Source organism: Nicotiana attenuata, unplaced genomic scaffold (genome assembly GCF_001879085.1).
Source record: "Nicotiana attenuata strain UT unplaced genomic scaffold, NIATTr2, whole genome shotgun sequence".
Taxonomy (NCBI): domain Eukaryota; kingdom Viridiplantae; phylum Streptophyta; class Magnoliopsida; order Solanales; family Solanaceae; genus Nicotiana; species Nicotiana attenuata.
The window spans coordinates 248,780-271,193 of record NW_017670365.1 but is presented as its reverse complement, the minus strand read 5'-3'; the positions used below and the strand labels follow the sequence as shown (position 1 = coordinate 271,193).

Genomic DNA, 22,414 nt, shown 5'->3' with positions numbered 1-22,414 from the left:
AATTTTCTGAAAGGCATTAAATAAATAAAGAATCCCTAACCAAAAGGTCTCGGGTTCGAGCCCGGGATATGGAGTCGCCTTTGTAAGGGAGCGCTTTACCCCCCAATGTAGGATTTTCCTACACGAATCTGAATTTAGTCGAGTCCCAATGCGGATACCGGATACCGAATGGGAAACCAAAAAATAAAACTTAGAGTATGCCTCTTTTGGCCACTTCTTGGGATCTTTCTTTTCTTCTTATGGGTGACTAGAAGTGATAAAACAGATATAAAAAAATAGTTATTCGTCCATATTATCCACTAAAAATAGATTGGATACAAAAAATTTTAAAAATGGGTCAAATATGAATAAAATCCATATTATCCACTTAAAAAATGGATAATCAATGGATAACCGATGGGTATCACTTTTACATTCGTAAAGACACAAATAGGGGGTTCCTCAGGTTTGAGAGACTAGGAATCCTCCAAAAATTAATTATATTCAAAAAGCCATGGATAATATAGATATCCATATTATACGTTGGTTAACCCATTTTCTACCTGTGTTAAATATAGGGCGGGTCAAATAATTTATTCGTTTTGTATTACCCAATATTTATCCAAGCATATCCGATCCAACCCGCCCGTTTGCCACCCTGTGGGTAGCTCTCTTTCTTTTTCATAATATTTGATGTGTAGAATTCTCTTTAAAATTTTTGTTTTAATTTCAAGGCTTTGCAAACAATTTAATTGAACCAAATTCATTTAGAGCAAATAAATGATTCTAGAAAAAATATACAATTAATAAATTGAGATCTGGATAATTCGGATCGAGATCCAAAATATCTGTATAAACTACTAGTTGACCAACTGAGTTCACAAATTCTGAGTTTTTAATCTATTAATTAATAACTTAATAGATCAATCACATATAGTTGCATCTTTTTTATTTGTATTTTGACTTTAGGGGCTTGTGCATTATTTGCTCTGCACAACCACGTTACACTCTTTACAATTAGAAGATTTTAAAGTGATAGTGCGGAATTATGGAAAGGGTTCATAATATTAAAATTATAATTTACATTATTATTATTATTATTGGTCAAATCTCTTAGAATAAAATAACGCTTCAAATAGGTGGAAATGGACAAACTAAATTATTTAGTTTATACGCTATATACATATTGTTTCAAGTATATGTTTGATAAGTCATGACGCTATATTCGTTTAATTCCCCCTTAAGATAAGCCTAGCTATTCTTCATCTTTATAAATTATTTAAAATTATGTCATTGTGCCATTATTTTAAAATTAATTGTTTTGATAAGGAAGAAAGGAAAACGCCTATTGAAGATTGAAGTTTACACTTCTAAAATTAGCCTAACTATTCTTCAGCTTTGAAAAATATTTTAAATCTTGTCATATAATTTTATTTTAATTATTTTTATAGGGTAAAGGATATCCGAAATAAAGAGAATGAAAGGTAAAAAACCTATTGACAATTGAACTTTACCCTTCTAAATTAAATGGGAATTATACTAATCACCGACACTTCATCCTCTTATTAATGTACCATTAATTAAAATAAGAGTTGTATATTCTTGACTAAAATGTGAATGGATGAGATTAATTTGATTTTTTCTTTTTGCTGTGTTCACTTTAATTTATTTATATTTTATTTGGTTAATAGGATAAGATTTAGCTTCATTTCTTATGTCAATCATGAGCTGTTATATTCCAAACTTTGAAGAAGAGGTCTGCGAGGGTAGGGTGTAGAGAGACCTTATCCTTACTTTGTTGAGGTAGAAAGATCGTTTCCAACAGATTTCCGGCTTAAAAAAAAAAGTTTTCAAAACAGGTTTAAAAAATACAAGAATAAAAGAGCTGTGATAAAAATATTAAAGAAAAAAAAGTGTTAACAGCAAAATTAGTAGACATAACAAAGTAAAAGAAACAATATTAGTTATAAATTGAAGAGTAAAATAATAATAGAATAATAATAATGATAGTGATAAGGATAAGATAAAGTGTTCTAAACTAGAACAATTCGCTCCCACAGAAAGCAGAGAAATATATTCTTTTAAAATTGTACTTTAAAATAAAAACAGAAGTCTCAAGAAAAATTATTAGTCTCGGAAATAAAAATTTAGCTTGAATTTGGAAGCACTAATAACATTTTTAGCTTAGTCATTTTCATAACTTTTATTCTTCTCTTTTTGTTGTGGATTCAGAATTGAGTTCAAAAACATTAGGCCTTACGATACCTATGAACAACTTTGCATGCTTTACCAATTATAGTTCTTTTGCATTTTTATTCGTTGCTATGAATGGATATATATATTTCTCAAAATTTTGTAGAATGAAGATTATATAGCTAATAACCAATCTGAGCCAAGAATTAAAATATAGCTAAGAAAATGAAATACTAGAAATTTACGGAATTATAGGCTGTTTGGCCAAGCTTCTCAAGAGGCCAAAAGTGCTTCTTTTTTTTTCAAAAGCACTTTTTTTTCCTAACTTGAGGTGTTTGGACAAGCTTTTTTAAGGAAAAAAAGTGCTTTTGGGAAGAAGCAGAAGCAGTTTCTGAGAAGCAGAAAAAAGTAGTTTCTTCCCAAAAGCAGAAGCAGAAGTAGTTTTGACTTTTCTTCTTACCAAAAATGCCCTTAACAAAATATAGTATATACCAAAATAACCGTTAAACCTAATACTTAGGATATAAATGTATAAATATTTCTTCTTATTTTTAGGATAGCTTTCTAATATATAGTGATAGCTTTCTAATATATAGTGACTTTAGCGGTGAATGCTTTTATATTTGTTGAATGATTTTTAATATATTTAACTTATATTAAAAGAATTAAGTACTTTTTAATTTTATTTTCATATTTTACTTAAATAAAATGAAAAGATTTAATTATTGCATGTAATAACAAATTTTTGAGATTATTTATTTACTTATAATATTAACTATAAAGTAAATCTATTCATGTCCTTATTCGTAATTTAATACTTAAAGCACTTTCTGAAAAGCTTGGCCAAACACAAATTATTGCTCAAAAGTGCTTTTCAGAGTAATCAGCCAAACACAAACTGCTTCTCTCCAAAAGTACTTTTTTCAAAAGCACTTTTAAAAAAAGCGCTTCTCAAAATAAGGTGATTTCTCCAGCTTGGCCAAACAGGCTATTAGTAGTGTATTAATTTCTTCTATGCAATCGAGTAAATATAAAAGTAAAAGTAACAACTAAAAGACTACAAACTTTGACCTTAATTGCAAAACCAACGGATTATCTCTGCGTTGTGGCTAATTATTTCTTTAGGAGCTCATTATAATGTTTTCATTTTTTTTTTTTACTTAGTGGATTTATCTCATAAGATTAAAATAGAAAAAAAAATCTAGTAAGCGTGAAATAGAAGATAAAAGGGAAAAAGGCTAAAATGAATGATCTAAAGGTCTATTTGGCAACTTTGATCTGATCCAACTTTGTAATGTAGTTTAAAATTGATGATCGAAATTTAATTCCATCAAAATGTATCTGACTCTTTATGTTATAACGAAAATCTATATTGTGATTATGTTTGAAGTTGACTACAAAAACGAGGAGCACTCTCAGTTCTCACCCTAAAAATTTAATAATACTAAATAGATAGGAATAAAATTTACTACTTTAACCAAAATTGGCTAAATTATGTTTGAAAATGTGCTTAAAGCATAGAATTTAATTATGTGAACAAAATAGATTCTTGATTATGTGTTCTTTGCTGAATATGAAGCCTAAATCCATGAACCCATAATAATAACATATTCAGTGTATTTTTATAAGTGGAGTCAGAGAAGGATAGTGTGTAAGAAGATCTTACCCCTAACTTGTGCAGGTAGAGATGTTGTTCTGATAGACCCTCAGTTCAAGTCAACCATAATCGCATCAGTAAAAAAAAAGGAATATAGTAGTGATAAAAGTCATGGAAAATAAGCAATAACAACAGCGAGATAGTTAAAGTTCTGAAATCTCTCAAGTACATCTTATGGTAAATAGAGACAAAATTAAGCAAACAGGGCATTTGGTCTAGTGGTATGATTCTCGCTTAGGGTGCGAGAGGTCCCGAGTTCAATTCTCGGAATGCCCCTTTCTTTTATTTTATTCTATTATTCTACACATTTTCCCTGGTTCTTATAACATCATGGGCCCCCGTTGTGGCCCAAAATAAAAATCACCGCAATTATATTTTGGGCTTTACGATTGATGTGACCATGTAAAAATTGCACGGGACGCCCTATTTGGTCGCCCCTATTTAACCTATACCCATTTTTTTTTAAAACTTTTAACTTGTACCCATTTTTTAAACAACTTGAGCTCCCTTTCTCCTCCCCTTCTCCTCCTTCATTTTCTTTTTTCTTCTTCTACAACGATGACTTCAACATTGGTCTCTTTGATTAATGAAGCTACAGCAAATATACTGAGGATATTACTCTCGTTGGCATGGAGGATGACTTCAACGACATAAGATATTAAGTCTTGTACCAGCCAAGCAAATCCATACAACATAGTTCCAGACGTACCTACATACATCAATTCATTAAAACAGAGACAATAGACTTACAACCAAAAAAACTACAAAGGAAATAAAACCTTATCTAATAATTGGTGAAGTGGAAGTGGAAGTCACAGAAACGTTTTAACAGAAGTGATCTAGTTTACATCAATACACTAGTAGCTCCCCTAGGAATTACACTTAAAATGACTGCTACAACTGCAGCAGCCATTGTTGTTCCAAAGATTGAAAGCTGGGGTCCGTTCTTGAGAAATTCTTATAAATGTTTTAAGTTTTGGTACTTCTGATGTGACGGCGGTATATCATGACAAGAGCTATGACCAATTATTAGAACAGTTATATAGAAAATTAAAAGGCAAAAGATATTTGATAGTTATGGAAGTTACATTTACAAAAACTTCAGCTCTAGAGCTGAAGTTTCTCAGTTACAACACAAAAACTTCAGCTCTTCAGTTACAACAACACAAAAACTTCAGCTCTCAGGCCCGGCTACTAGAATGCTGAAGTTTTGCGTGATTGGCTCTGCTACTTCAGCCCCGTGTGCTGAAGTTATGCGAAAAAGCGGGTACGCTTGCAATTTTTTTTGCAAAGCGATCACAAGTTAAAATGTGACACAAAAAGCGGGTATAGATGCAAATGCCCCTGTGACCATGTCCATGCAATTATGCTGGTAAAAATAGTACGAGCTAGTCAGTTTTTGGACTGATAATTAAAAAATAGCCAGCATTTGCAAAGTCGCTGAAAAATAGGCACTATTTTGTTGAAGCATCGAAAGTTCCAGCATAATATGCTGGATTACGGTGCTCCTGCGTATAAAGTTCCAGCATAATATGTTGGATCATGGAGCTCATGCGTATAAACTTCCAACATATTATGTTGGAGCTCCAGCACATTATGCTGGAATCTCATATGTAAAAAATTCGAATTCCATCATATTATACTGGAATTTCTTTGGATTTTTAATATGCTGGATCATGGAGCTCATGGGTATAAACTTCCAACATATTATGTTGGAGCTCCAGCACATTATGCTGGAATCTCATATGTAAAAAATTCGAATTCCATCATATTATGCTGGAATTTCTTTGGATTTTTAATAGTATTTTTGTTCACAATTTATCTTTACATGAAAAGTGACTAAGTTTTAATTACTTTTAAAACTGTGATTATTTTTCAATTATCAGTTATAAATCTGGCTATTTCTGATTTTTTTCCCTCGCTCCCATCCACTTTAGGCTACCCGGAAATACAAGAATGAACCCTTGTTATTCGCACTTGTTGTTTCGCCAAATCAAGTTTATTTCGTTTTGGACATTACTCTTTAATTGAAGTTTTGTTTTATTTTTGTTATCATTATTTAATGTATTCTTGACAGAGAATTTTTTATCTTCAAAAAAAAATCTCTAATTAGCTCAATTGAATAATATTAAGTTTGAAACTCTATCTTACTTCAGATTTTCTACTATTATTTTTGAGTGATTAAGAATTTCTGTAATTATTTTAGTTTTATTTATTAAGATAAGAAAGTCAAAAGGGTTGTGCTATATCATTCCATTTTCAGCCTTCTTAGTTTAGTTCGTTACTCCATTATTATTCTTATTTCGAAATTCTGTATCAAATGAAAAGAGAAAAGATACATTGACCACCAAAACAAAGTCTTTATAACAAAATCGATACAAGTAAAATGTTGAAAATTAAAAAGAATATTTTGCATCATGCTAAATGGAGCCACATTCGTCATTGAGAGGAATTATTGGTGTTGAATGATCAATGGGAATATGTAATCTCCGGAATGAATTTGGAAATTTATTTAAAGCAATAAAAAACTATTGTGATTGAAAATGATATTATCCACCCATGAGATAGGGAGAGGGATTTTGTCAAGAGAAGCACAAAATACGTGGCCTTGCTTGATGAAAATTTATATGGACCGAAACTAAGGTCTCATTCCCCTTTGTAATTAGGTATTGAGTTAGTTACCTTCAACTTAAGCTTTTGAGTTTATAACCACATTGCAGCCTAACCTGTACTTCGATTTCACAGTGCAAACAAAAAGAGAGGAGGGGCAATAAGAAACACCTTTAAACATTTGAAAGAAATGACTGATGATATGAAAACATTTGCTGTACAAATTTTGAGGTGATACTAGTACCCCCATTTGAGAATTGTTTGTTCTAAATACATATTTACACAAGTTTATGTCACTAGTTCATACTTGAATAGATCATTTTTCTTTCATATTGTCATCCAATGCAGTTTTCTTGCAGATCGGACACGAGTTCTTCATCGACAACCATCTTCTTATGCACCCGACATGAAAATCATGGCTGCATGATTTCAAGCTCCCAACATCATCCATGTTCACATACTCTTCCTGTCAAATACAGTGTGACATACAAAATCTACTTGTTAGAATTCTATTGTTTTACTCACATAAAAAGCAATTGCTATATTCCAACTAATAGACTGGTAAAACTGTTCAATGCACCATCTGATCTCAACAGTAAGGAAGAAGGCATTCGAAAGGCCGACCACTACATAAGCTGCTGGCTGACCTTCATTCATTAGTAAGCCAAGGTCCCAGGTCTCCGAGTGAGCCCGCGCTTTTTCAAAGAGTAAACTTGCATAGCGTCATAATGATGAAAGGACTGAAGTTCTGAGTGACTGTGTAAATTGTTTTTACACTACTGGTGTAGTAAAACCTTAACCTATGATAGCATGTTAATTACTAGTTTTACCAGGTTACCAAGTACTGGTTATACACAAATTTACGCGTAATTCTTGTATAAATGACCTAATTGTTTAAATATTTTTTACACAGTCAGTGCATTAAACTTTACACCTAGGAAGCATTTTATTCTCGATGCGTGAACTCATAATCTCTAATGGTTACCTAATGTATGATGTACATTCCCAACAAGATGACAGTACTCACCAAACAGATAACACAAGTTCCCTCCTCATGAATTTGATCAGAGGAACAATAAATTGACTCGGTCATGCACTTTGAAATCAGCTCCTCCGACAAGCCAGTATTGACGTGACCTATTCTTTCTCCCAGTGCAAGAAGTTCCTGCTCAAGTCAAATATCGAAGTTGAGTAGATGGCTGCATGTTGAAAACAGAAAGCAAGATAAAGGTGCTAGTAGAGTCTCAGCATTACCTCATAGCCCATGTTGTCAATGTCAAGTCTCATGTCCCTATGCTGATCAAACAAGCTTCTGGATCCGTACAATGTAGAGCGATCTGGAACACTAACACCCTGAAACAACCGACAGATTCACATTCAACATGCCTTGAAGGTGATATGTTCAGAGATCGTAGAAATGATTAACTACAATATCATATTAAAGCCAAGCTACCATCTGCAGCTATTTGAATTTTCCATGATGCCAGATTGGAATAAACAAGTGCCAATACAAAAAGGCAAATAAATCCACTAAATTATAAGTTTTGAAAATTAAGGAACAAAATTAAGGAGCTCTGACTGAATCACATCAAGACTGACTGGGATATAAGAAGGATCACAAGTCAAACAGACAGCAGAAACAGCTTAAATTAATGACACAACCCTACATATCATAAATCTGGGCGCATACATATTCCCAGTTAATCTTTCAAAGTGAAGCACATAATTCCCTGCATTAGCTAGTTAAACAAATGTACAAAATACACCTGGTAGCAACTATGATTTACCTAAAAAGGTTTTACACCAGTCTTGTAGCATGAAGCGGAAAGGTCATTTATTTATAAAAGGAAAAGAAAAAGAAAGACGGGGAAATTCTTGTGGCATGAAGCAAAACAAATAGATGCATGTCCTCAGAGGCGGACCCAGGATTCGAGCACGACGGAGGCACCATTGTATATTAATTACTAGCGATAAAATTTGACGGGCAACTCTTTGAAAACTCAATGATTATGATGACTTATCATCCAAGTATAAAGAAACAAAAGTTCTAAAGAAATAGAAATCATCGAACAAAGAGAGAGATTTATTCGCAAAATAGGTCCTACGGAAAAGGAAGGCATTTGATTTAAGATTGTTTAAAACTTTAAAATTTCTAGCTTTTTCTCAGTTAAAAAAGGGGTCTATGATCACAAAAAGGTGTTCAAACTTCAAAAATTATACTAAACAAATCTAGATGAAGGGTGTGCTAATAGTTAAAGAACTGAAGAAAAGACTCAAACTCTTAATAATTAGTTGTCATTGCTGAGCCAGAGTTGATGGATATCCGCTACTTTGTCAAAGTGATTTTTGAAGAAAGTTGTGGCAGAAGAATTTGTATTTTTCTACTTCTGAAGCGCGATAAATTGCAACTTGAGACTTTTAATTTTAGGAGAGGAATTTGAAAAAGAAAAAAAGTTAAGTTGACTATTATGTGTGCGAATTAGGGTAGAAACTTAAGCGCCCCACAAAACCGCTCCACTAGTTCGCCTCTTTGAGACTAGGGGCACACGAAAAATGTTTAAGGGGTCACAGCTGTATGCAGAGAGATATATAAGAGATATATATACATAGTTTTTGCCGAGGCTAACGGGGTCCCGTGACCCCTCAAGCCTCATCGTAGGTCCGCCTCTGGATGTCCTGATGACAAAAAAACAGTGTGTATTTATATAGGGAGTCTACACAAGAGCTGAGCCCCTCAAAAGGACGACATGACAATTTCTTTTATAAGATGAGTATACACACCTCAGATGCAAGTTGCTCACGGAAACCTGCCTCACCAGCCAATGATCTGTACCTATCACTAGATATCCTAGTTCTCCCATTTCGGTCACTACTGCGTGGTCCTAGAGTAGACAATGGACGTGAATGTCTTGAGGAGTAACCTTCAGCAAACAACTGTGATGCGTCATCTGAAGTACCAACATGCCCATGGCGCAAATAGCTTGACGAAGTCCTGAAAGAAGGGGAAGATCTTTGACTGTAGCTACTTCGGACTCCCCTCGAAGATTGCAAGTTGCCAGGCAAATGTTGAGGAAGGGAACTTCTGTTTGGGGTGAAATCATTGTGGTAACTCCCCATCTCCAGAGAGGTAGATATATTGCCAGTTACCATATCATAGTGGTTCATATCATAACAATAGAAGCCTGTATCTGCAGCTTGCAAAACATTACTAATTAAATCAATACATAGCAAAGGATAAAAAAATAATTTAAGAAACTAACCAGAAGCGAAATTCCTCCCATGAGTGGCAGCAGGGGGCATGACTGCATGGTTCCATTCCCTTGTTGAAGAATTAGAACTTGGAGCCAGATAGTTCACTGAACTACAGTAATCAGAGGTTGTTCTACTGCTGTTAGAGTGATGTGAAGGATTACTTGTTATATGCGCCCTTCCCACATTACTTTGCAGATCAAATGCAGATCTGCTTCTTACATTCCTCTGAGAACCTTCACCTCCAATAGACAGATTATTACCTCTGTAGCTAGGATGTAAACCCCAAGTCGTGTAATGAGAGTCTGGATTTTGTTTCTCATGCCAAGAGTCAGAAGGGATATCAGATGAACTGCTAGCATCGAAGTATCTGCTCGTACTACCACTTTCGCCACCTGCAGGTATACCAGGACTCTTACGTTTGTATGGCCCTCTCCCGCTGCCCATTGTGAGGTCAACGAGGCCACCATCCACCCCATGATACGTCTGACCTCCATGGGTTGATGAAGATGCTTGATGTGGATAACTCTCATGGATCATATGAAAACCTCCAGTACCTGAATGCAGAAAAGGATCATGAAGAGGACCTTGAACCTGTGGCTGACAGTGTGGAATTTCCATATTTTGATTCGAGGAAGAATATCCACTTGGCCTGGAGGCATGACTCCCCAGAGCAGAATGGTGTGTCCCGTCAATTGACATATTGTCCACTGGATAAACAAGATTACTGCTTTCAGGAGCACCAGCCCGTGCTGCAATAAAGGAGACATCGACATGAGAAGGTTCTTTACTGTTTATTTACGTCCCCCCTATTTCAGAACATATAAATGGTCAACAAAGTATACTTCCTATTTTATACAGCCAAAAGTCAATATTTTGGTCAATACTCTTCAGCACTTCCACAAGAGTATTCTGTCAAATTGCTAATTTCCATGTTTAGCCAAGGTTAGTTCCTCTAATTAAAAGCTAAAAGTTGCTGTTCTCAATCCAACAGTTTAGTTCAAGCCCATCCACTGGTACTATATGTAGGTAGATTTTACATGGACCATTTTCCCTACAGGAGAAAATCCACCATGAAGCACCAGAAGGGCAGATCATTTTGCCACATGTATTCTCCATCTTTTACAATATAGAAGTATTCAATGATTTATAATATGATCATAGGATCATCTCGACAATATAACGAGTTTACTAGCACCACATGTCAATAACCAGAAGGAAAGGCAAGAATGACAAGGAACAAAATCATGGTATGCTTAGAAAGGGAGGGCTAATGGCATGTTATGAACCTGCAGCTCCAAGGCATGTGATAGATTTAGTAATAGACTAATTTCAGATAAAACCTAATAAAACTTTATTTTAAAGTGAAAATCAGTACACCTAAAAGGAATATCAATTGTTACCGAAAGACAAAGGTGGCTGCTCTGGAAGATTCCATCTCTGATCATCTTCTGTCTCAAATATCTGAGACATGTTGAATAAATTTCTGTGCCCCATAGTACGTGAATGGCGGCAATAAATTTATATCTCAGTGAAAAAAAACCTGCATTCAAACAACATGTGTCACTCCATAGAAAACATGATGAAAATTATTTTGCACTTTTGGTTTCACCTTGTCATTTTGTTTCTTTATACAGAAAGGAGATATAAAAAGTTACCCACAATTTTGACCATTCATCTATAAACCACAAAATGACACATCAAAGATCCACATCGACCAAGCATGACTGAAAAAACTCAGCTGAAGCTAATTTTAAAAGTACCTTAGACAAGCACCTTTATGATATTCTATAACTTTTTCACTCTCTCTTTCCCTTTCCCTTTCCCTTTCCCTTTCCCTTTAGTACGCAAAATGTATTGGAAAAATATTGTCTTATCTTACTGTATCTTCAGAACCCCGACATGAATTCTAAACAATTTCTCATCAAACAAATTTCAGACTTTTGAATTCCACTAACTACTCGAACACATCTTGGTACAGCTACTAACTAATAACAGATACAAGCCAACATAGACGAAAGATCTTATCAAAAGTAATTTTAAGGAAAAACAGGGATTAAGCTTGGATTTCACAACAGAACAGAAAAGCTCGAATTAAAATTGTCAAGCCCCTGACATAAAGTAATCAGGATCAGACAGCTAGATGCGGTAAAATTATTGCACTGAAACTTACTTATCAGCATGCAGAATTAAGTCAAAACACAACTAACTCGCAATATTAATGGCTAAAAGACATAAGCTCTTGATTTGGCCAATCTGACGCAGTTGACTGTTGCTATATGCTAAAACCATGTTTTCCTTTTGATAGTTTATGTTAAAAGTAAGAGAATTAACGTTGTTATATGTTGAATACATCCGGTTAATGGCATGAAATATTATTTTGTGGTTCTGTAATCCAAAGAACTAGGATATATTCTTCAGCCAAGATATTTTCTTATTTCATGTGTTCCAAAATTTCCTTATCTCATTTTAGCCCAACTCCAATATAAAGAGTCTAATATGTTTTTCACTGCTAATTCAAAGAAGGCTCTCTTCATTACTTGTCTCCTTTTACACGGTAAGCCTCTAAAAACGTGATCGACAGATAAGGAACTTCCTGCATACATGCAGATGGCGTTTTGCAAATTGTCCGCTCAAAATTTTCCCTTCTTTTTACAAGTTACTATTTTGGTCTCTATGACCAGATCCTTTCCGGTGGCACCATCTCTTCTGACCACTATTCTAGATGAATTTCGAGCAAAAATATTCTCCAAAGCTTTTTCTCATCTTTTTCTTTATAGTTTCTCTATTTATTAAATTAAAACTAATAACCACTACCAAGGGAGTACTATAGAAAAAACAAAAGGAGAATTTTCAAAACTGCTAAAAGTTCAGGGAATCTAGTATATCCGTAATAGTTGACATGCTATTTCGGAAGTCTTTTCTTCTTTAGCCGAGGGTCTATCGGAAACAGCCTCCCTACTCCTTCGGAGTAGAGGTAAGGTCTGCGTACACACCACCCTCCCCAGACCCCACTTGTGGGATTCCACTGGGTTGTTGTTGTTGTTGTTGTTGCTATTTCGGAAGTCTCACTGAACCACATAATTATATTTTTTATACATCTGTCTCTTACTTTGCCTGTTTTCAATCTCTGCAGCAGTTCAACAACTGCTTCAGATTCTGTGGCATAACCCAAAAAACACCAAAGATGTATAGAAACACAGCCCATATCTGAAACATTTGGTAGCAGTGAAGAAACATGTGACTGATTCAGAGGATTGTTCACATAGAAAACATGTGCTGCGTAGAGAAAATCCTCCATAATATGAAGCTTATCTAATGTTAAACAAGGATCATGTTTTTACTACCATCCAAAACATGCTATTTTTTTTTCTTCATGATATTGAAGTTAGAACTCCTTAGAACATTGTTCCGGCAACTTTTTATATTACTCTTTGGTTGCCAATTCATGTTAAAATAACAATGATTACTGGATCTCGACGCTGAGATCATCTATCCCCATAACCTTCCCAAATTGTCTTGGAGATCCTCAATAAGCCACAGGAAAAGCAAAGCAATAAATGTAGTGTGTCTGAATGGTTTTACGATAAAAGCTACCAGTAAAGTAGAGAATAAAATATCAGATCTACCATAAACTTAATGATACTAATTTTCTACGACTCTCAATGGAGACAAATCTGTTCACTGTTCAAGATATTGACATTTGTAGCAGTGTATTGGCTCAAAATCAGTACGATGAAATTAAGAGTTAAAATACCTTTGGGAGGTGCACAACAACCATGATCTAACTACAACTTAGGAGTGGCTGCAAGTGAGTTCCCTACAAGAAACCTAGCTCTTTCCCTAGGAAGCAAATTCAACAATGGAGACCGTTGCTACTATTAGCGAAAAGTTCGAGAGAATATGCATGAAGTGCAGAAAAAAAAGTGCATGTCAAAAGAGGGAGAATTACTTTGAACAAGAAACTCTAACGAGCATTTTCATTATCAAGCATTGGTGGCTAAAAAACTTGAAAACCATTTGAGGGCAAATGAATGAGATAGGAAATTTCACCTGGTGAGTTGGGAGAGATAGAGCCCCTATAGGATCGGAAGAGCCTCGGTAGGAATCATAGTTTTGGCACTTGGAGAATAACTATGTTCAACTGAGCCCTCTTGGGATGGTTATGGAAAGCTAGAAAAAGAAGAGAATGCTCGATGGAGTGAACTGATCAACGGAAAGTATATGAATTTCTAGAAATAGATTCATTGTTACACATCATAGATTCCCTGTAACTTGTAAGAACTAAGGGAACACTTTTGCCCTTTTTGTAAAAATGGGGCTTAGCACTGTCTTTGTGCTAATGATATATAACATTGTTACCTTTCTCAAGAAAAAAAGTATAACCACATATTTTGGATGGTTATGGAAAGTGGCAACTCCCTCTTATAAAACAAGCTTAAAGAAAAAGATTATGAAGAGAAAGGATTTCATGACGTTCATAGGAATCACTTTTAGGAACTGTATTCAATGTTGGCTTGGTCATACCGCTCTAACAGCTGATTTTTCTCGTCTCTTTTGAATCACAACTGCAAAGGAAGCCGTAGTTGCAGAGATTCATAATAAGGAATGAGACTGGCAACCAAAAAAAAAATTAGACAAGTATATAACACTGAAAATTGACAATGTGGAAAGATTTCCTCACAGGTATATAAGCTTTACAGAGTTACGGCGATAAGAGGGCATGGAAGATGACCTTCTCAAATGATTCTCCAAGAAGTCTTACCATAACCTCCTGTTTGAGGGGTGGTGATGTAAAGACCATTTGGACGTCAATATGGAAATTGGAAGAGTAGAAATTTATTTGACCTATAAAAAGGAATAAAACTCTAATGACAGTAACTTCCTAGAACCCAACAGAAGCTCATAAGAGAGAAAAGTTTGTCTTAATATATCTAACTTCATCCTCAATTTTCCTCTAAAGACAGGAGAGATGGGACTGATATGTTCATCTCCTTTGTTTCTTTTAGGAAGTTAAGACCATTATATGTGGACAATTACAGCTAGTTTTCTTTTTACATAGAAATATATGCCCTAGAATCGCTCGCCTAGCTGAAGAATATCCTTTTACCTGACTAACATAACTCCTCCAATTAAGTCTTAGGAGAAAATGATTTTTGTTTTTGATAAATAGGAGAACTAATTTATTTTTAATTACTTGCAATGGAGAAAATGTATTGTTATAAAGGCAACAACAACACCATTGAATTCTATAGGATTATCCATGATGCGAATCGCTTCTAAGCTCATTAAAACTTTATGCTACTATCATTCATGGACAGTAAATAAGTTGTCTGAATATATGAGACTAGAGAACAATAAGCAAGCTAATGGTAGTAATGATACTCCTATGCACATAATCATATTACCCAAATTTGATGCAGTTATGATAATTTCCTTCGCAAAGTTAACTCAGTAAGAATGAGAAAAGGGAAAGAGCAAGATCTGTCCTGGGGATGGATGTCTATGATCATTCCTATTGAACTACTCAAAATTGAATACGAAACAAGCACACAAGCTAAACCACTTGATTACTCCTGTTTCAACTAGATGATAGAAAATACTGACAGCTCATTGTTTATGAAGTGACTGAAGGCAGCTAATTTATAAAGCTAAAAGGAGAAACATATCACCACAAGTACCTTTGACGAGCCATACCACCAAATAGACAAGGCCAGGTTCCCCTCATCCCATGGCAGTCTCACTGAAATATGTTCCATTAAGAAGAAGCCACTACAATTTTTGAATCCATCAATCTTTCTGTTAATGACTGTTTCAAGGTGCAGAACTCAAACAAATGGAGGACCAAGAGCAAGGGGTGGGGGAGGAGCCTGAGAGTTTCTATGGAAGCACTTATTAATGTTTGTATGAGATATACCAGTGGTAAAAGAACATAAGAGAGTATTTACAAAGAAGCAATTGTTAATGTTTGTATGAGAAGGAGCAAAAGATTGACTTGTCAGAAAGACAGAAACTTAATGGACAATGAGTGTACAAGACAAGCAAAGGAATAATCTTGTCAGAGAGAGAGGAAAAAATTTTGTTAACAGTACCGGAGGTGCTTTGTGCTTGAATGAGTTTAAAATGAAGTATTGCCTAGTACAAAATGGCGAGTAGAAGCAAAAACTGTGTTATGGCTGTTAAAAGCGTTCCATGATTGCATCTACTTGCAATGTAAAACATAAGAGCCACCACCTCAGAAGATTGTGGGTAGTACCAAAAGATGAATATTGCAGGGTATCAACGAGCCCGAAGGAACAATAGGAGAAATCCTTGAAGCTACCGAAGCGACAGCAGTTGGAGATTTTTTTACATCAATGGGAGTTAACCATAAGACGGAGGCTAACTGGTACTACATGTGTTTTCTGATTCATCTCAACCAACTATGGTAGTTGTCCTCCAATATTGGGTAGACCAAGCAACATTACGATTAAGTGCTCTATAATTGCAGCACACTTAGCAATATACTAGCATCAATGGCTACAACTTAGTGGGCCACTAAGAAAATGTACCATCCATTGCAACCCCAGTTGTGTATTGTGATGCCACTCAGAGAATCTGTTAATCAGGATTGCTCTCACTTTGTTTCGTTCTAAGCCACAACTAGAGTAAGATTACAACCTAAGACTTCAAAGGAGCACAAGTTCACTAGGTCAACAGGCTCAACTAAATGAATTACCAGCATACAAATGAATCAGGATAATGTGATCAGCTGTCAGTGAGAAAAGAGAGAGAACATTGTGTCTAGCGAGCACTAAGTATCTGCTCAGTGCCTCTACTCTGAGCCTTAAGAGGAATGTAGTAATAAAGTTGCAAACCGTCCAATTAGCACACATTCTATTGTGCCCCATTTAGTGTTATTCGCCTGCAAACAATCCAAGTGTGCACGTACAAGCAGCAGATCTAGATGGCACCACCTCTGCCCCCATGTCACTACCAACAGACCCACTCCACAGGAACATGACACAAATCCCAGTCAAAAATGTGCTTTGAAAGCAGCACGATCAGCAAGAACCTCATCCCCTATCATCAATCAAAAAAGGGCATAACCAAGACACTCTTTCCAAGTGAAAGTGGCCCCATAACCAGCAGTTGTCATAAAGCAAAGGAGTCCCACAACTAATCAGAAAGTACTAGGCAATTGTACAATGAACTTCAGTCTTTCAACAAATATCACTCACAGATAGTGGCAGCCTGTCAATGACCTTCAGTTTTTCAACAACTTCTCGCCCACAGTTAGTAGCAGCCAGTAAAGGAACTTCATGTTTTCACAACTTCAGGTTTTCAACCTTCAGAGAAGCATTTTAATTGTACAGGTGATTTTCACAGTGCAAGGTCATTAATTCTGCAAAGATAGCAGAATCTATTTCCTATGAGCTCTTCAGGCTCAAAGGTTAAAGGGTAGGAGACTGCAATAGCAGCAGCTCAGACTAATGAATCTGAATAAGAACACCATAAGAATGAAATATCTTCATAACCTGCCAGATTGACCAAAATGTTGCCTGCAACATCATTTGTGATTGAGGTCTATAGAATAGCAAAGCTAGCTAGCTATCCACCAATTAAATACCCTGCACGAGCTCCCAGGTTATTTTCAGTAAGAAAGATGAAAAGAATAAGAAATATAATTATATGACCGTATCCTAATTATCTGAGACGAGAATAAGAAATACGGACTGAGATACGGAAAAAGAGAGGAAGAGCAGTAAGATGCTGGAGCAAAGCTGGAAACCAAAAGAACAATGTAAGATGAGGAAATTGTTCCTTAAAATAAGTACTACAGATAGATATGGCTGGACTGAGAAAGGTATGTACCAAAACCCTCACCTGTACTTGTAATCTGTCCTCATTCCAAGCCCTCACATCATCTTATGTCGTGTCAAAGGTAAGAAATGTCAATGAAAATGACATTTGATCATCAGGCCCAATATTAAGCTCAAGTCAACTCCAACAAAGCCCTAATTTGAACTATTTAGCTCAGGAAACCCATTCTTATGACTCTAGGGCAATATCCTTCATCTGACAACAATAAGCCACCAGCCTCCCTAGCCTGCACAGCAAAAACCATCTAAACCTAGATGCTCTGGAGGTAATATTGAAAAATGCTAGTAAATATAATCTAGGGACTCGATGCCTAATAGATTACAAAGTGGGCGCTAGGCAGGAAATTGGAGATAGATATTTGTTAATATAGAGCCACTGTCACTTGGCTTCAGATAAATATTTGCATTTCATTTAAGTTAGTTCTATCCAATTCCTTCAAGTTCATACCCCGATGCATACAGTCCCATACTATAATCAATTAATGAGGCAACAAATGCTAAACAGGATCACAGAACAAGAAAAAAAGATCATTTATAAAAGAGAGTCAACAATGCAAATATTGTTCAAATTACAAAATTTGTGGGATAAAGACAAATGCTTTCCTAGTTCCGAACTAGTCCAATGAAAGTAACTTGGCATGGTGTCCTACAAAAGCAAAATACAATATAAACAAATATAGACGGTTCAGCGCTAAGATGTGTCATTAAGTTGAACAAGGGACTGATCGAATGTTGTTTCTTACTTCATATTTAAGTGTTCAAAAATGTAAGAAAAACAGCGGTTAGAATAAAAGGGAAGGAAAATTTTGAAGAATAACATTGAAATATCATAATACGCGGCATCATATCCCCCGGAGATCCAAAGAGAGCTATGCCCCAATAAGAGAACTTTTGACAGCTAAAAGCTACACCGCACAGGTACATGCTCCACCTAGATTCTTTTAACAGTAGATCTTAAAGCTAACAATTTGAGAGCTTACATAGGAAAAGGACATGCTTACGTGAACCGAAGAGCCTCTCTCAAGCGTCAGCAACAAAGAAAAAGTATTATGTCTTCGAGTCCTTGCAGGGTCTTTAACTCTGTGGCCGTATGGTAAGATATGCAAATAAAGCCTGCTTCATTTGCATTGGACAAAGTATGCATTAAAAGTACTACCACTAATGGTATATACAAATCTTGGTTTTTAACAACCACCGTAATACTATATGCACCAATAACTCCACAATCACAAGGCTCTGATTTTCTCATACAAGTACCAAGATCAACAAGATTGTCCAGAAGGATCCTTGCAAAATGCAATACCAACTATGAAAATACCAATCTAAAGGAACTAGAAATGCATTCGCCATGAACAGCATTGCTAATGGAAGAACGGCGTAAAACTGATTCTAGGCACCATTTTGGATTTGACTTGAAATTGGTGGAGTCAAATTGTAATTTCTTATCCAAATAAGTTGCATCACTATGAGATTCAAATCTTAGTTCATTTGAAAAGTTTCACACTAAGATGTATACGGCATGTATCAATAGCATATCATCTTTGCTTGGTCTCTAGACCACTGAGGTGAATTTAACTCCCGCGGAGTTATGAGTATACCGCCACCCCTTATTTGAGAAAAGGCGTTTCATGCTGATCCTTTTAAAATGACAGACACACCGTCAAATTTGGGGAAAATGGTCTTAAACCTACACGACATAAATAACTCAAAATTGTACTCCCCCCATTTCATTTTATGTGGCTTGTTTGACTTAGCATGAAATTTAAGAAAGAAAGGAATACTTCTCGAACTTGTGATCTTAAACACGTCGTGACATTTCTTGTGACTATAAAAGCATGTTAGTAAGGGTAAAGATAAATTTTTCCCAAAAAGGTTTCGTTCTTTTTCTTTTATAACCGTGGTGTCCCAGCCAGCATGCGCATACCTCGATTAATTCCACAGGATTGCTACCTCCGGCCAGCAACAAGTACCAGATAACTTTGTCCACCAAGGTTCGGACAAATGGGAAGAAAACACCTCATGTTTTCGCCTCCGCTGGGATTTGAACCTGAGACCTCATGGTTCTCAACCCACTTCATTGACTAATTGACCACTAGGCCAAACCCTTGGGTAATCATTCTTTTTTTTTAAAAAAAAAACTAAAAAGCAAAGAGTGCCAAATAAAATAGAACAAAGGAAGTATTAGATTATAATTACTCTAACCATGAGTGGCTAACGTATCAATGTTTTATACCTTTATTTTCTCCACTTAATTTACATGCAGTATGCTAGCGTAATTAATTATCAACCTCAAGTTGACAAACCACTCGAGCACATTAGAGAATCTCTAGTGCTAACTAATCCTTAAGTACATAGTATTGAAATATTATGGACCCAAATGAAGCACTTATAATAATGAGGATTCATATAGCCGAACCCAACTAGCTTGGGATTGAGGCATAGTAGTAGTTTTGTAGTTGTTGATGTTGTAAGCTAGCGTAATTATCAATACCTCTTGTCATGAGTTATCAAGTTATGACTTAACGCTCACGATCAATTTCTCTTCAAAAATGTAATCTTAGTAAATGAGTGCACCACTTATAATTTGTATCTCATTCCACTTGAAGGACATATAAGGTAATAGAACTGAGAATTGCCTACTATCCATACAACAACAATAACAAACCCAGTATGTTCCCAACAGGTGGGGTCTGGGGAGGGTAGTCTGTACGCAAACCTTACCCTACCTAATGCAGGTAGAGAGGTTGTTTCCAATAGACCCTCGGCTCAGGAAGGGTAAGAAGAAGAGGAAAAGAAGAAGAGGAAAGCAAGAAAGGAAGAAAGAAGGAATAGAAAAGAAAAAGGGAGAGATAAAGGATAAGTAGTACCAAATAATAGCAACAGGGAATACAATACCTGAGACGAACAAAACCACATAATGCAATAAAAATCTAAGAATATGAAATTGCCTACTATCCATATAGGAGAAAATATATATCAATTTCAGTTGCCTTCCAATCATACGAAACAAAGCTAAGCCATGAATACTTTACATAAGTGAAATAAACCAACCAATTTCCCTCTTTTACCCTCCCTCTCTCCCTCCCTCTCTTTTTGATAAATAATTGATGCTTTAGGAACTCCTATATGCAACACATACTTTCCTGGACATCAAGATTTTCACATTAAAAATTTACAGTTAATGTAGCAGATGACCAAATTAGGATGTCAAATATTCAATTTTGTTCCTTTTTTAAACATTTATGCACTATGCGCGATGAATAACTACAAAAATTACTTGTTTCAGTGATGGCGGTATTTGGGTCAATAGTCAACTTGGCCGCACCTCAACTAGTTTCATTTAATACATGCTGCCTCCAATCAACACAGATAGCGAGTAACTTTGTCCATCAAGGTTTAGGCAAATGTAAGGCTAGAGCTAGCCTACTAAATATGGGTTCGCCGGAATCCTCTGACTTTTACTTAACTCTGGATTTGTATTAAGAAATTTGTTAAATATGTATAAATATTCAATTATGAACCCACTAGCTAAGACGAGTTATGGGTTCTGTGGCAACTTCAGAACCACCCACAAACTTTAAATTTTAGTTCCGTCTCTAGGTGGATGGAAAGTCATCACCTAGCTTTTTGCCTCCGCTAGGATTTGAACTTGGAATAACTACAACAATTATATTCTTCTTAATCCATGAGTAAATAGTCCACAGATTCAATTTTTTTTGTTGATTATATCAAGTCTCCAGTATTTACTTAAAAACACAAAAAATTAGGCACTTGAATAATTTAAAATCAAAAATAATTTAAGTTTCATTTAGAAATCTTTTTAAGGTTCTTAGATACAATAAGTTGAAATAAGCAGAAAACAATTAATTCATGCAAAATATGTAAAATAAAAAATAAATCACATACTAAACGATCGGGTGGGAAAATAACAATCAGCTTAGAAAAAACGAAATACTATATATTCCTCCACCAAGTGATAAATGATTGATTACAGATATTAAGGATAAATAATTGGGTTTTTTTTTAGTTAGAGAATCTACCGAGCAAAAGCGAAAAAACAACGGCAAAAGAGCATGAATTTTGAATTTAAAAAACGATCGGGCGAGAAAAATCAACTTTAAACCCGATAACTTTTCCCCAACAAAAACCGAGCAAAAAATATGTACAATAAATAAGGAACAGAACAATCAAACAGGAATATGAACTTGATAGATATTAAACATGGAATAAAATGATGATCGATGAATTACCTGGAAAATTTGCCGGGGAAGAAAACAATCGCTTTTGCTTCTGGATGATCGGTTAATTGCGTTTGATCATTATAATTAATTTATTACAATTTGATATATGAAGATAAAAGAAAAGACACACGCGTAAAGAGAGAGAAGAGAGAGAAAGAGGGAGCAATTATATGCGCACCAGGCAATGAATTTCATAGCGGTTGGATTATTTTATATAGTAGTGCTAGTGACTCTTAAATTTTTTTCTTTTCCTTTCCCTTTCAATATACAACAATAACATACCGAGTATTTCACAGAGTAATTTGAGAAGCTTAAAATATACACAATTTTACCCTTAAACACAGCAAATAGAAAGATTATTTTCATAGACTCTCGGCTTGGACATGCAACAATAAAAAAACATTGATTGTAAAAAAGCTATAAAAAGAAACAGTAACGACAACAAAATAGCAATAAAATTAATGCAGAAGCAATATCAGGTAGTAATAGAAATCTAATAATAAGATAAACGAGAATAATACTAAAACTATTGTTATGAAAATAATGTACGTTGTACACCCTGCTAATCTTTTACCCTGATTCTCGACATCCACAACATGCAAGGGTCATGTCCTCGGTAAGCC

General features: G+C 35.3%; 1 protein-coding gene and 1 non-coding gene across 16 annotated transcripts; one reads left to right on the top strand and one right to left on the bottom strand.

Annotated features, from left to right (window-relative positions):
• The first annotated feature begins 4,033 nt into the window (after positions 1-4,033).
• On the top strand, positions 4,034-4,105 carry TRNAP-AGG. The gene has a single exon. It is a non-coding gene; the product is annotated as a tRNA-Pro (tRNA).
• Positions 4,106-6,595: 2,490 nt separating this feature from the next.
• Positions 6,596-21,976, bottom strand: LOC109238421 (probable E3 ubiquitin-protein ligase HIP1). 15 transcript variants are annotated; one of them, XM_019404875.1, is made up of 11 exons: positions 21,801-21,976; positions 18,552-18,663; positions 17,555-17,777; positions 16,909-17,451; positions 15,370-16,750; positions 11,092-11,231; positions 9,700-10,440; positions 9,221-9,633; positions 7,694-7,792; positions 7,467-7,604; positions 6,596-6,905 (listed from the first exon to the last, which is right to left on the bottom strand). In XM_019404875.1, the coding sequence occupies exons 6-11, from the start codon at positions 11,183-11,185 to the stop codon at positions 6,756-6,758; spliced, it is 1,635 nt and encodes a 544-aa protein (XP_019260420.1). In that variant the 5' UTR covers positions 11,186-11,231; positions 15,370-16,750; positions 16,909-17,451; positions 17,555-17,777; positions 18,552-18,663; positions 21,801-21,976; the 3' UTR covers positions 6,596-6,755. The 15 variants fall into 15 exon arrangements, with proteins under 15 accessions (XP_019260420.1, XP_019260419.1, XP_019260417.1 ...); XM_019404874.1 differs by having other exon boundaries at positions 15,370-17,072; positions 17,206-17,451; XM_019404872.1 differs by having other exon boundaries at positions 15,370-17,298; positions 17,405-17,451.
• Between the last annotated feature and the right edge of the window lie 438 nt (positions 21,977-22,414).

Coding starts and splice junctions, on each gene's coding strand:
- LOC109238421 (XM_019404873.1), bottom strand. CDS start 11,185: ATGGGGCACAGAAATTTATTCAACATGTCTCAGATATTTGAGACAGAA. Junction 9,634..9,699: donor TGGGAGGAATTTCGCTTCTG/GTTAGTTTCTTA, acceptor ATGTTTTGCAAG/CTGCAGATACAGGCTTCTAT. Junction 7,793..9,220: donor GTGAGCAACTTGCATCTGAG/GTGTGTATACTC, acceptor CGGTTGTTTCAG/GGTGTTAGTGTTCCAGATCG.